The sequence below is a fragment of the Macaca nemestrina genome, chromosome 8, assembly GCF_043159975.1.
Source record: "Macaca nemestrina isolate mMacNem1 chromosome 8, mMacNem.hap1, whole genome shotgun sequence".
Classification (NCBI taxonomy): Eukaryota; Metazoa; Chordata; class Mammalia; order Primates; family Cercopithecidae; genus Macaca; species Macaca nemestrina.
Genome location: NC_092132.1, coordinates 47,475,706 through 47,489,015, shown reverse-complemented (window position 1 = coordinate 47,489,015; position 13,310 = coordinate 47,475,706). Strand labels below are relative to the sequence as shown.

The 13,310-nt window shown below is 42.5% G+C and overlaps 1 protein-coding gene across 3 annotated transcripts in view; it reads left to right on the top strand.

The window, feature by feature from the left end:
• Positions 1-13,310, top strand: part of LOC105476092 (matrilin 2) — a 167,356-nt gene that overhangs the window by 69,954 nt on the left and 84,092 nt on the right. For all 3 annotated transcript variants that reach the window (XM_011731743.3, XM_011731742.2, XM_011731741.3), the window contains exon 4: positions 1,547-1,669. In XM_011731743.3, coding sequence (XP_011730045.2) covers positions 1,547-1,669 — 123 coding nt within the window. The remainder of the gene's footprint in view (positions 1-1,546; positions 1,670-13,310) is intronic.

Genomic DNA, 13,310 nt, shown 5'->3' with positions numbered 1-13,310 from the left:
GCCTGAGCAACATAGTAAGACATCATCTCTATTTTTGAAAATGAGAAAACTTCTATTTTATTTAAAAATAATAATAATAAAAGAAAATTGTACAAGGTCACAAGAAACCTGTTTGTTTCACCTTGAAGTAAAAATCACTGATTGGATCTACAAACCTTCCTAGTGTTATTTGTATCCTAACAGGAACTAAAACACAGACAATCAAACTCAGAACAGTACATTCTAAATTGTATTGTTGTGAAATAAAACAGCTTCACTTCCCTAGTTCATTTATTGTCCACCATATTTCTTACTCCAATGTAAAGAGACATAAACTTCAGATGGATTTAATCACAGCTGAGTTTTCATAAGTGCTGGATTAATGGAATTGTTCTAAGCTTTTGAGAGCTCCTTTTATTTTAGCTTCATAAAAATGTATTTCTACATATAGACACCTTTTTTGTTTATGAGAACACTTGCATAACTTGTTGTTTGTACTGTTGCTTGTTAATTTTAAATACAATCAAGTTACATTGAGTAAAGTCAGAAATTAGGACATTAAAAAAAGAGAATTTTTATGAGCTACAGACAGACTTGTGCAAGAACCAATGTACCAGAAGGCTGAGGTGCTTCAGAAACTAAATGCAGAGGGCAGGCGTGGTGGCTCATGCCTGTAATCCCAGCACTTTGGGAGGCCAAACTGGGAGGATGGCTTGAACCCAGGAGTTTGAGACCAGCCTGGGCAACGTAGTGAAACCCTGTCTCTACAAAAAAAAATTTAAAAATTAGCCAGCCATGGTGGCATACGCCCGTAGTCCCAGCTACTCGGGAAGCTGAGGTGGGAGGACGGCTTGAGCCCAGGAATTTGAGGCTGCAGTGAGCCATGATTGTGATACTATACTCCAGCCTGGGAGACAGAGCAAGGCCCTGTCTTAAAAAATAAATAAATAAATAAAAGAAAAGATGCTAAATAAAGAGATAACATAAAGATTATAGAAACATAAAACATGTGAATGCATTTTTTACTCCAAATTTTGGTGTATACTTTTGCATATTAAAAAAATTACATTACCCTTGAAATATGATTTTGAGAAACTATTGGTTCTTTAACATGTTCTTGCTTATTTAATAGCTTTTCCTCCAGCCCCATTGCTGCTTCCTAAAAATCCACACTTAAGCCAAAGCCCCCTCTGATGCTGGCAAACTTTTCTGATTCCCCACATACCCACATGGGTATTAAGTTGAATACTTAATACATGGGTATTAAGGTGAATTGGAAATTTCTTGCTTTTATTTTTTTATTTTATTTTTTTGTAGATCAAAACCAATCAAGTATCAGCAATTTCATATAGTTCAGCCTAACACCGTTTCTCTTTGATTTTCCATGCCCTTTATCTGGCCCTGTCTTGTCCACCTTGGACTGTGAGCCCCCTTGAGGGTAGGGACTGCAGCTTGTTTTTGAGTCCTGCCCATAGGAGAGAGTAGGTGCTGAATAAATGCTTGCTGGCAGGAATGGAGTGAGAAAGGGTGTCACCGTTGACTTACCTTCCTGTGTCTTCCCTTTCAGCGGCCCACATGTGCAGCACCCTGGAGCATAACTGTGCCCACTTCTGTATCAACATCCCTGGCTCATACGTCTGCAGGTGCAAACAAGGCTACATTCTCAACTCAGATCAGACGACTTGCAGAAGTAAGACTGCTTTGCTGATATATTTGTGGTTTCTTCCTCTTCCCTCTTCCCCTCTCTTCTTTTATCTGGGCTCATTTTATTCATCTGTGATGCCTCACTCACCCCAGTTATCATCTCTTGGGGACAGAAATAAAGTTTGGTATTTTCTGTTGACGCCATCACAGTGCCTAGTCCAGAGCTGGGCACACAGTAGGCCATCAGGAAGAGTTAGAAAGCTAGGTAGAAGCACCATCTCAGAAATAGCCTCTTTGAATGTATGAACTGGTCTTCTTTACATCCACGCTTGTTCTTTAGCAGGCACGACCGAAGAGCCTTTTCATCCACTGTCTTTATTAACTGTACCCTAAGGAACTGTTTCTGTATTTTATTATCTTCTATAAAGCGTGGATTTAGGAAGAGTTATTAACCTTGGCTGGGAGTGATTATTCAAGTTCTGTTTTAGAGGGGTACAGGGACCCAGTTGCTTTGGTGTGGGACACTTTATAGGTGTCCCAGATTTTAAAAAGGGGGTAAACAGATGTAAGATATTAGAACTCGCATTCTCTTTTTTGGCTAAGTGCCAAAGACTAGACAATATACTGATATTTGAGCCAGCACAAGGTAGTCTACCCCTTAAAGGACAGAATTACCCATACACAGAGTACCATGTCCTTACTTTTTAAAGTTATGGATAAAGCCACTGAGTTAACCCACAGATGACCAGGCTACCAAAAGCAAGGCATGAGGAACCCACATGGAAGCAAATAAAACTCAGCTAATCTGACACTTAGTTCATGCACTGAGTAACTGTTGCAATGTGTCATTGTTGCAATGTGTCATTGTTATTATACCTCATGGCAAGCAATTAAGCATTCATGGAAAGCAGTTTGCACAAATGGCTGTAATTAGTGTCACATTTATAGAGGCAAACCACCTTTTTCATGTTTCTTCTCACTTTTCTTCAGTTTCAGGGTTGAGTGGTTGGCTGGAGTTCTCTCCCTGCCCCTCAAGATTAGGTAACATCTGCTTGACCCTCCAGTTTTGTGTGGCCTGTGCAAGCCCAAAGCCCTCTGGACTCTGAATCGCAGGGGTGGGGTGGGGGATATGTGTTCTTAGGCTCCTCTCAGACCCCAGGATCCCAAGTTGAGTGCAGCCTGAATCACCCTTATCTTCCACTTGAAGCTCTGACGCTTCCTCAAGACCCACAACAAAGTCACTTGCACCAAATACTCATGGGTTTCCTAGAGTTTCCTAAAGAACTGGGGGAGATTGCGAAAGGACATCTCACACACTGCTCAGCAAACAACCTAGAGATCTCTTTAGACACCCCCCTCTGTACACCTCCACCTCTCCAGGTGTTCTACCTCCCCACAACCATCCTCTGGAGGCATCCCTCATCCTCTTCAGGCATCCTCCCCTCTGCCCTAGATACTTCTCTGGCCCATCTCAGCCTCCCATCCTCTTGCCCACTCTCTTCCTGCCCTTCTCCTTCTCCTCCTCCTCCTCTTCCTCCTCCAACTCCTCCTTCTCCTCCTTTCTTCTTTTCCTTTGATTTGTTTTTTTAAGACAGGGTCTTGCTCTGTCGCCTAGGCTTCAGTACAGTGGCACAATTATGACTTGCTGTAGCCTCAACCTCCTAGGCTCAAGCAGTCCTCCCACCTCAGCCTCCTGAATAGCTGGGACCACAGCTGCATGCCACCATGCTGGACTAATTTTTGTAGAGATGAGGTTGCTCAGGCTGGCCTTGAACTCCTGAGCTCAAGTGCTCCATCTGTCTCAACCCCCCAAAGTGCTGGGATTTACGGGAGTGAGCCACTGTGCCTGGCACCCTTCTCTTCTTAGGAGCACAAAGAATTCCTCCCCTTGTCTCATGTCCCACTGAGTGACTGGGATCTGGGAATCTGCTGATATTTATTTTCTGTGGGCTGGCCTAGCCAAGCCAGAGGAATTCTGACACCAGCAAATAAAAAATAAAATGTTCTTGCCCTGATTTTATGAGCAAGGCCTTCCCCCACACAGCAAGGTTTGCCAGACCCCTGCCTGGGCCTGCCACAGGCCCTGATGTCCCCCAGCTCTCAAGTACTGCTCTGGCCTTGGCTTCCTCCTGCCTAGGGATGTGCCACAGGAGAATGTGAAGCAGACCCTGCCGGGACTTCAGACAGACTGACCATGTGGAGGGGCAGGGAGGCCTCAGCGGAGGAGGGCTAGGAGCTCAGGGCAGGGCTTCTCAAACTTCAGTGACTAAGAATGAGCCAGGAAGCCGACTCCTGGGCTTACCCTTAGAGATTCAGAGTCAACAGGTCTGGATTTTCAATGAACTGACGAATGACTGCCACACTTTGAGATTCACTGGCCTCAGGCAGTGACGGGTCCCAGGGAGGGGCTTAGCCGAGCTCTGCTGTCCCATCTGACCCAGCTCTCCAGTCACCCTGAACCAGTTAAGCCATCTTAACCTTCAGCCAGACTTAGCTTAATAAATGTGCAGTGATAAAGGACAGCTGTCTCTCTTTCAGAAGATGATAACACTAATAACTCTTTTGCTTTCCCAAAATTGGTGTACCAGGGGCCTTGGTGGAAGAACAAGGCCTTCACTGTCCACAGATCTGGGCTTGAACCCTGACCTTATCACTTACCAGCTATGGCTGCCTCACTCTGAGCTGGTTATTTAAACTCCTTGACTCTCAGTTTCCTCACCCATAAGATGGGAAGGGTGGTAACAAATCAATACCTGTCTCACTGATTATGTCCTTGTTAGGCCCTGTTTTTGGTCTGGGGGACAGTTAAAAGCCATGCCAAGTAAAGGCTGTGCCATCTACTGACCCCTGCTGATGAGCAGGGAACTCTGCCTGCCAACACCGAGAGAAACTCACAGTGGGCCTGGAGAGGAGGGATGCACTCCACTTCTGGAAGCTATTTCCACTTAATTTCCATGTCCTGGGCGTAGCTGGATAATCTCCCAGAGGAAAAGCCATGTGGCTGACACCTCCTCCCCAAAGCACCTCTTACTCCCTAAGAAGTGCTTGCCATTCTTTCTTCCATACAATCATTGATTGGTTCATTTATTTTTTCATTTAACAATTGTTTTTGAGCATAAAAATGTGCCAGGCAGCATGAAAAGTACTGGAAATAAAATAGTGAATAACACAGCAATATTCTTTCTTTTTTGGAGCTCACATTTTTGCATGGGAGTGAATCAAATAAACAACCAGGGTAATTGCAACCAAAAGTGACTACAATCCATGTCCACCTCAGTGTGCAACACACGAGGTCAGGCCTAACTATAGCCACTTGTTAGGTGTTTACCATGTGCCAGGAGCTTTCCTGCGTGCTTTATATCTGCTGTCTCATTTAATTCTCACAATGAGCTCTTAAAGTGGGTTTTATCACTCTCGTTTTACAGATAAGCAAAATAAGGAACAAAAAGGTGAGACGATTTACCCAAGGTCACATGGCTAGCAACGTGATCAAACCAGAATCCATGTCCTGTTATGTCCTCGCTCTTGGCCATCATTTGAGACTGTCCCATAACCCTAGAGGACCCCCAGATGGCAGCAGGACAACCCTTCAATCAGAAAACCTTCTCCAAGCCGGGAAGACAGATAGGTTCCTTAGCCCACTAATCCCGGGGAGACTTAGAACTAATTCAGGACTAACATTCAACACATTGTTACTTCCCCAAGGTCACTACCAATTGCTGTGGTACTGTCACTGCACAAAATCACAGTGGGAGGGCTTCTTCAGCAACTGCCTTTGAATACACACATGCATACATGCTATAGAATATATACATATGTATATGTCCCCACCATCGTATATTTGTAATTCATGTGGAGAGGGGAAGCAGACACAGTTGATTGATACATTCTTCCAATGGTGGTGGACCTTGGCTATTAGACTTCTGGCTTCTTTTCCTATGGAACTTCAGAATTCTGTCCCCTGCCAGTGTCCCAGAAGGGTGATGGTTCTTATAGAATCAGGTTATTACAAAACACCTGAATCCCATATTCAGACAACCTGGATCAGCAGTTGAGCTGAAATCCTACTTGTCTATAATTTCCACTTTTGATCCTATTTCTGCCATCTGAAGCCGTATACCAAAAAGTTATTTCCTTATCCAAATAAAAAGAGAAAGCCCTTCAATTATTGAAGAGTGTTATTCCCACACACTGACCCCATTCCTATCAATTTTCTCTTCTTCAGGGGAAAAAACACATCTTTTGATGACCTAGTTTTGGGTCTCTTCATTGTCCAGGTAACCCTCTTCTGGGTGGATATTAGTTGTCTAAAAAGAGCCTTTCCATCTGAAGACTAGATCAAATGCATTAAAGAATCTTAACTTCCATCTTTTCTTGGCCTTTTGGCTAAGATCAAGGTGTAGAATTTTACCTTCCAGGTTGTGTCTATATGGGCAATTTTGAATGTACTGGATGTCAACATTGTGGATTACTTCTGCCTTTCAAAAAGTCTTCCCTATCCGATACCATTATATGAGATATATGCAAAAGCATCAGCATAATACTAGAACAATGGAATTTTATGTTCCTTCCTTTTCCCTTTAAAAAAAAAATGGGGGGGAAGAAAACCTCATGAAGTGTGCCCCTCTTCACATGCTTCCTCTTCCCCAAATTCCTGTCCTACTAACAAGAAAGAACTTTATCTTGTTTCTTTTTCTTGACGTATTTTTCAAAATAAGGAATTTTCCCTTTCTTCTGGAACATTTAATCTATCTGAAAGCTGACGATAATGCAGCATTTAGAAAACTTCATTTGGCAGAAAATGTAGACTTTCTTATCCAGCTTAAATTTTTTTTTTTCTCTCAAGAACGATACCAAATGCATTTTACTGCTCTCATTCTTTGGAAATGTTCCCAACATTATTTTTCCCAAGCTACATAAGTGATTTAATAGATTTATGTTAGAGTTTAAACAAGGAGCATGACCCAGAAAAACCACTGAATTATTAGAGAGAGATCATCATAACCAACATTCTTCATGAATTTAGATGTGAAAATTCTTAAAAATTTAGCCACTAGATTTCAACAATATATAATAAGAACAATACATCAAGACCAAATGGAGTTTATTCCAAGAATGCAAGTTTGGTTTAACATTCAAAAATCAATCAATATAATTAACCATAGTTAATTATGTGGTGTGGTGGCTCATGCCTGAAATCCTAGCACTTTGGGAGGCTGAGTTGGGCGGATCACCTGAGGTCAGGAGTTTGAGACCAACCTGGCTAACATGGCAAAACCCCGTCTCTACTAAAAATAAAAAAATTAGCCTAGTGTGGTGCATGCCTGTAATCCCAATTACTCAGGAGGCTGAGGCAGGAGAATTGCTTGAACCTGGGAGGTGGAGGTTGTGAACCGAGATTGCACCACGCATTCTAGCCTGGGCAACAGAGCGAGACTCCGTGTCAAAACAACAACAACAAAAGCCACTAAAACTAATAAATGAGTTTAGCAAGGTTGCAAGATAAAAAGTCAATATACTTAAAAAATTACTTCATTGTATTTCTGTATACTGGCAACAAAAGTCAGAAATTGAGATTTTAAAATACCAGGTATAATGGCATCAAAAATAAGTAAATTAGGGATAAATTTTAGAGATGTGTACGATTTACACATTGAAAATATACAAGATTTCTGGGATTAATTTAAAAAGACCTAAATAAATGGAGAGAGATACCATATCATGGATTGGAAGACTTAATATGGCCAGATGTCATTTCTTCCCAAATTGATTCATATATTCAAAGCAATCTCCTTCAAAATCCTCGCAGACATATTGTTTTTAGAAATTGACAACTGATTTTAAAATTTATATGAACATGCAAAAAAAAACTAGTATAGTCAAACCCAGTCAATTCTCATTATTCCCAGTAGTTATGATCTATAAAATATCCATAAACACTAAATTGCAAATTCTGAATCATTGCTCCTAGATGAAACAGAGTTGGGTTCCTGAGAGCTTCCAATCACAACATCCAATCATAAACTTGTTTGATGTTCTGTTAAAGACACATTTTTGAGTATATACTGTTAATTCATTAACATTGAAAGCTATTGTTCATGTCTGAACAAAGTACTTAGGAACAATAGACAGCATTTCAGCACTACTCTTGGGGGCCATTTTCAACAGCAAAATCACCAATGAGAAGTACAAAAAGGCAAAAAATGTGGCACTGCATAGACCACAGAAAGGATGCTTGTTTATGGGATGAGAGCTGAAATAAGAAGACAGAACATTGCCTTGTTTGACCTTACCTGGGAATATGTGTACTGGGTGACTCAAATTTTTTGCCACTCTGCGTATGTCCATGAATGGCTGAGAAAGTGTCATGGATATTGACTTGGGGTTACAAGCAAATTTTAGCAAGTAGGCAAATTCACAAATATGGAATCTGTGAATCATGCAGATTAAATAAAACTTTGAAAAAGATAAAGTTTGTCTTTAAATTTTGTTTAAACTACCTGATTTAAAGACTAATTATAAAGCAACAGTAATCAAGACGGTGTGGCATTGGTATAAAGATGAACATATAGAGCAATGGAACAGAACAGAATTGAGAAATAAACCCATATGTATGTGGTGAAATGATTTTTGACAGAGTGGGAAGGCAATTCAATGAGGAAACACTAATGTCTTCAACAAATAGTGTTGCAGCAATTGAATTGCCATGTGCAAAAAAGCAAGCAAGCAAACAAAAGGAAAATAAATCTTGTCTTTACCTCATACCATGTATAAAAATTAATTCAAAATGTATTCTAAGCCTAAATGTAAGAGCAGACACTATTAAATACCTTGATGAAATGGTAGAAGAAAAATCTTGGTCACCTCAGGTTGGCAAAGATTTCTTAAATAGTACACAAAAAGCTACAAAACATAAAAGAAAAAAAATCAGTATACTTCATCATGATGAAAACATTTGCTCTTCAAAATACTCTGCTACTAAAATGAAAAGGCAAGCCACAGATTGGGATAAAACATTTGCAAAACATATGTCCAACAAAGGACTTTAGAATATAAGGAATTCTATCACTCAGTACCAAAAAGACAAACACCACCATAAAAATGGGCAAAAGATTTGAACAGACACTAAATCACGGAAGACATATGGGTAGCAAAGAAGCACATGAAGAGATGCTCAATGTTATCAGACACGAAATACCACTATACCTCCACTAGAATGGATAATTTTTTTTTTTTTTTTTGAGATGGAGTCTCGCTCTGTCACCAGGATGTGCAGTGGCACCATCTCAGCTCACTGCAAGCTCCGCCTCCCGGGTTCACGCCATTCTCCTGCCTCAGCCTCCGAGTAGCTGGGACTACTCCGCCCGCCACCTCGTCCGGCTAATTTTTTGTATTTTTAGTAGAGATGGGGTTTCACCATGTTAGCCAGGATGATCTCGATCTCCTGACCTCATGATCCACCCGCCTCGGCCTCCCAAAGTGCTGGGATTACAGGCGTGAGCCACCGCGCCCGGCAATTTTTTTTTTTTTTTTTTTTGAGACAGAGTCTTGCTCTGTTGCCCAGGCTGGAGTGCAGTGGTGTGATCTCGGCTCACTGCAACCTCTGCCTCCTGGGTTCAAGCAATTCTCCTGCCTCAGCCTCCAAGTAGCTGGGTCTACAGGCACACGCCACCAAGCCTGACTATTTTTTTTTTATTTTTTTTTTTATTTTTAGTAGAGACAGGGTTTCACCATGTTGGCCAGGCTGGTCTTGAACTCGTGAACTCAGATCATCTGCCCACCTCAGCCTCCCAAAGTGTTGGGATTACAGGTGTGAGCCACTGCGCCTGGCCAGAATGGATACATTTTAAAAGATTGATTATACCATGTGTTTGCAAAATTGGGAACTGGAATGCTCATACACCACCAGTGGTCATGTAAAATGGTTCCGCCACTCTGGAAAACAGTTTAGCGATTTCTTACAAAGTTAGATATTTATCTGTTATGTGACCCAGCCATTCCACTTTTAGATATTTACTCAAAAGAAATAAAAATTTATGTCTAAACAAAGATTTGAACACAAATGTTCACATCAGCTTTACTTGTAATAGCCCCAAGCTGAAAACAAGTCACATGTTGATTAACAGGTGAATGGGTGATACATTGCAATACATGCATCCTGTATAATACTCCTCTGCAGTGAAAAGAATGCGCTATTGACACTTGCAGCAGCCTGGATGCATCTCCAAATCACTGTGCTGAATGAAAGGAACCAGATCAAAAAAACAGTACATACCATGTGGTTCCATTTGTATAAAATTTTAGGAAATGGTATCTACTCAATAATGACAGAGAGCAGATTAGTGGGGTACTTGGGCTGAGGAGTGGGGAGCAGCAGGGAGAGGGATAGCAAAGCGGCATCAGGAAACTTGGGGGATGATGATGATGCTTATTATCTTGATTGCAGTGATGATATATTGATAAGCCTGATTTATCAAACTGCACACTTGAAATACGTGCAGTTTATTGTATGCCAGTTGTCACTCAATAAAGCTGACATTCATTAATCAGAACAAGGTTTCGGAAGCAAGTAGTGGTGCTGGACCAGACTACCTTTCTGGAATAGTTTGTCTGTGGCATCAGTGGAGGAGGAGAGAAGGAATGTAAGCGGGGATAGATTATGGAGCAATTTGATTCTCAAGCTAAGTTCCAACAGTGTCCTTTGTTGAGTAGGGGAACTGAACATGGTGTGTCAAGGGCAAAACCAGGTCATTTTAGTAAATTGGGGCTGGTAACAATGTGTGTGCTGGATTAGAGATAGAGAGTGGGGCAGGGATGCCTTCACTTATCCGCTCATTCATTCAATACCTGTGGATTCCCCTCTATGGGCCTGGCACTCTTATGGCGTATTTTTCTTACATATTAGGGACCCAAGAAACATTCAGATCTTGGTTTCCCTTTTGCCCCCAACACAGAGAGAAGAATGTGAAAGATGGAATCAGAGAACAATTCTAATCGGTCCAGTCAATTCAGTGTATGTTTCTTATACCCACAGAATTAAGTAGGAGACCACAGCAACCATCCCAGCCTCAGGGAGGAGTTTATGACATCAGATAGGTGATGGCTGGTGGGGTCAGAGTAATTGAGACTGACATAACTTCAGAGAGGAAATCTAGTTTTCAGGGCAAACGGATGCGCCCAAGAGAGAGCCCACACACGTGGTTGGGTGCAGCTGGAGATGGAGAATTTGAGTTCAAGGAAAAGGTCTAGACAGTACGTGCTTGGTGGTGGTCATTGACCCTGAAAATAGATGAAATCTTGGAGGGAGAAAGCGGGTGTGGAAAGTGAAGGTCAGGATGTGAGCTCTGGGGCGGCCCACAGTCAGAGCTTGGGGCAAGGCTGGAAGGGTGAGCAGGCCGCACGCACACACACTCAAAGCAGCTGCCTTCCCTGACGATCAACAGCAGCCACCTGAGCTGTGGCTCAGCTGCTGTGAGCCGAAGCAGCGGGCTTGCTAAATGCCGTCATCCAGCTTCCCCTTAACCCCGGCTGTCAGACCTGGGCCTGGGAGCTTAGGGATCATTATGTGCAGTTTGCTCACCCTCTGGCTGTACCAGGACACAGCGTTTCCTACGAAAGAAGGAACCTGGGGTGAGTAGAGCCCCATGGGAGAGGTGACTAAATGTGAGTGGAGAAATGCCAATTATGAAAAAAATGTACACATCAGGGGAACATCAGCTTGAACCTTGTACAGCTTTTCCTCCGCTTGGCTGTTTTTATGAGCACCCAGGCAAATGGTTCTCAAAGTGTGGTCCCTGCGGAAAACAGTATCAGCTTTGCCCAGAACTTACTAGAAATGCAGGTTCCCAGGCTTACCCTAGACCTACTGAATCAGGATCTCTGGAACTGGGGCCCAAGAATGTGGGTTTTCCCAAGCCCTCCAGGGAATGTCGATGTTCGCTGCAGTTTAAGGACTACTGACTTAGATGTTTTAAATAAGATCTCTCCCTGGGAGCCTCCACTCAAAAGGGGGTTTATATTAACATAATGTGACAATGGTTTGGAAATTGAAAAGCACTCTACAAGAGTAGGACATTATTCTTGTTTATTTATTATTTTTGTCAACCTCATTCACTCAGATTTACCTGTATTTTAAAACTTTGTTTCAAAGATTCCCCCCTTCCTCCTTTTCCCTTCCCCAAGGAAAACCAAAATCTTGTTAGTGAACAGGAGAATTGATTGAGAAAAACTTCAACTGCTGCAGGAAAGGAGGAGACTAGGCACAGCTGGAGTTTGCCTGAAAGGATAGTTTTTCTCAGTGACATTGGGTTTGTTTTGTTTCTTTCAGTGTAGAAGCACGAGGCTGATGACTCATCTACCATGGACATCTTTAAATCCAAACTGCAGTTGTCAAAATAAGATTAGGGCTTTCAGACATGATGAAAGAGAGGGCACGGTCTCGAAAAGGCAAGCTTGGGTTTTCCCTGCATTTGTGGAGCCCCTAACTGGTAGCAAGCTTTCCTGTGGGAGTGGTCAGAGACCCCATCGTTACCCAGTTGAGTGAAATGGCAACCCTGATAACCCATTTCTCCTTCTCTCTTGCTGTGATAAACAATTTCTTTCTTTCTTTCTTTTTTTTTTTTTTTTTTTTTTTTTTTGAGACGGAGTTTCTCTCTGTTGCCCAGGCTGGAGTGCAGTGGCGCGATCTCGGCTCACTGCAAGCTCTGCCTCCCGGGTTCACGCCATTCTCCTGCCTCAGCCTCCCAAGTAGCTGGGACTACAGGCGCCCGCCTCCACGCCCGGCCAATGTTTTGTATTTTTAGTGGAGACGGGTTTGCCCCGTGTTAGCCAGGATGGTCTCGATCTCCTGACCTCGTGATCCGCCCGCCTCGGCCTCCCAAAGTGCTGGGATTACAGGCGTGAGCCACCGCGCCTGGCCGGATGAACAATTTCTGATTTCTACATCTCAGGTTAAATAACACCAAGAGCTATAAAAAGTAGAGGGTATGTTCTAAAGGTGTTTATTTACTTTAACTCCAAAGACGAGATTAAACTGTCATTGTTGTCAACAGCATGCAGTGCAGCTTGTCTAAAATTCTGAAACATTGGTAAAAACCCTTTGATTTAGCCCTGGATGATGGCCAAAGCGTTCACCCCATTCTTCGTGCTCCCCCGTCAGTTCTCCCTCCTTCCGGTGTAAGCAGATGAAAGTTTCCAAATTCTCTGGACTGAGATGCAGGCGCCAGGATTTCTAAGGGAAGGCGCTTACATCTAGGGTGCATGGGAGCCTCTGGGGAAACGGTGGTTGGATTTGAGCACAGCTTAGGGGCTCTTGGCAGCAAATCTTCACTCATTAGTTTCACCTGGGAAGACTGAGCTAACCCTCTTAAAATTCTCCAGGCACTGAAAGAAGCAAGCAGATTTTGCTGACTGTCAGATACATGCTAATGGTTGCTCCCTGGCAAGGCATAGCTCAAATTTGGCCAGGTCTTTTGTTATGAAATTCCAAATTACCTGCTTTGCTGTACCACTTCAATTCAGCATAGAACTAAAAAACCAAACTTAACCAGAGATACATTTTTAGAATGTTAGGATCTAATATTCATGTTTGTAGGATTTTTTTTTTTTTTTTTTTTTTTTTGAGACAGGGCCTTGCTCTGTCACCCAGGCTGGAGTGCAGTAGCACAATCATAGCTCACTGCATCCTG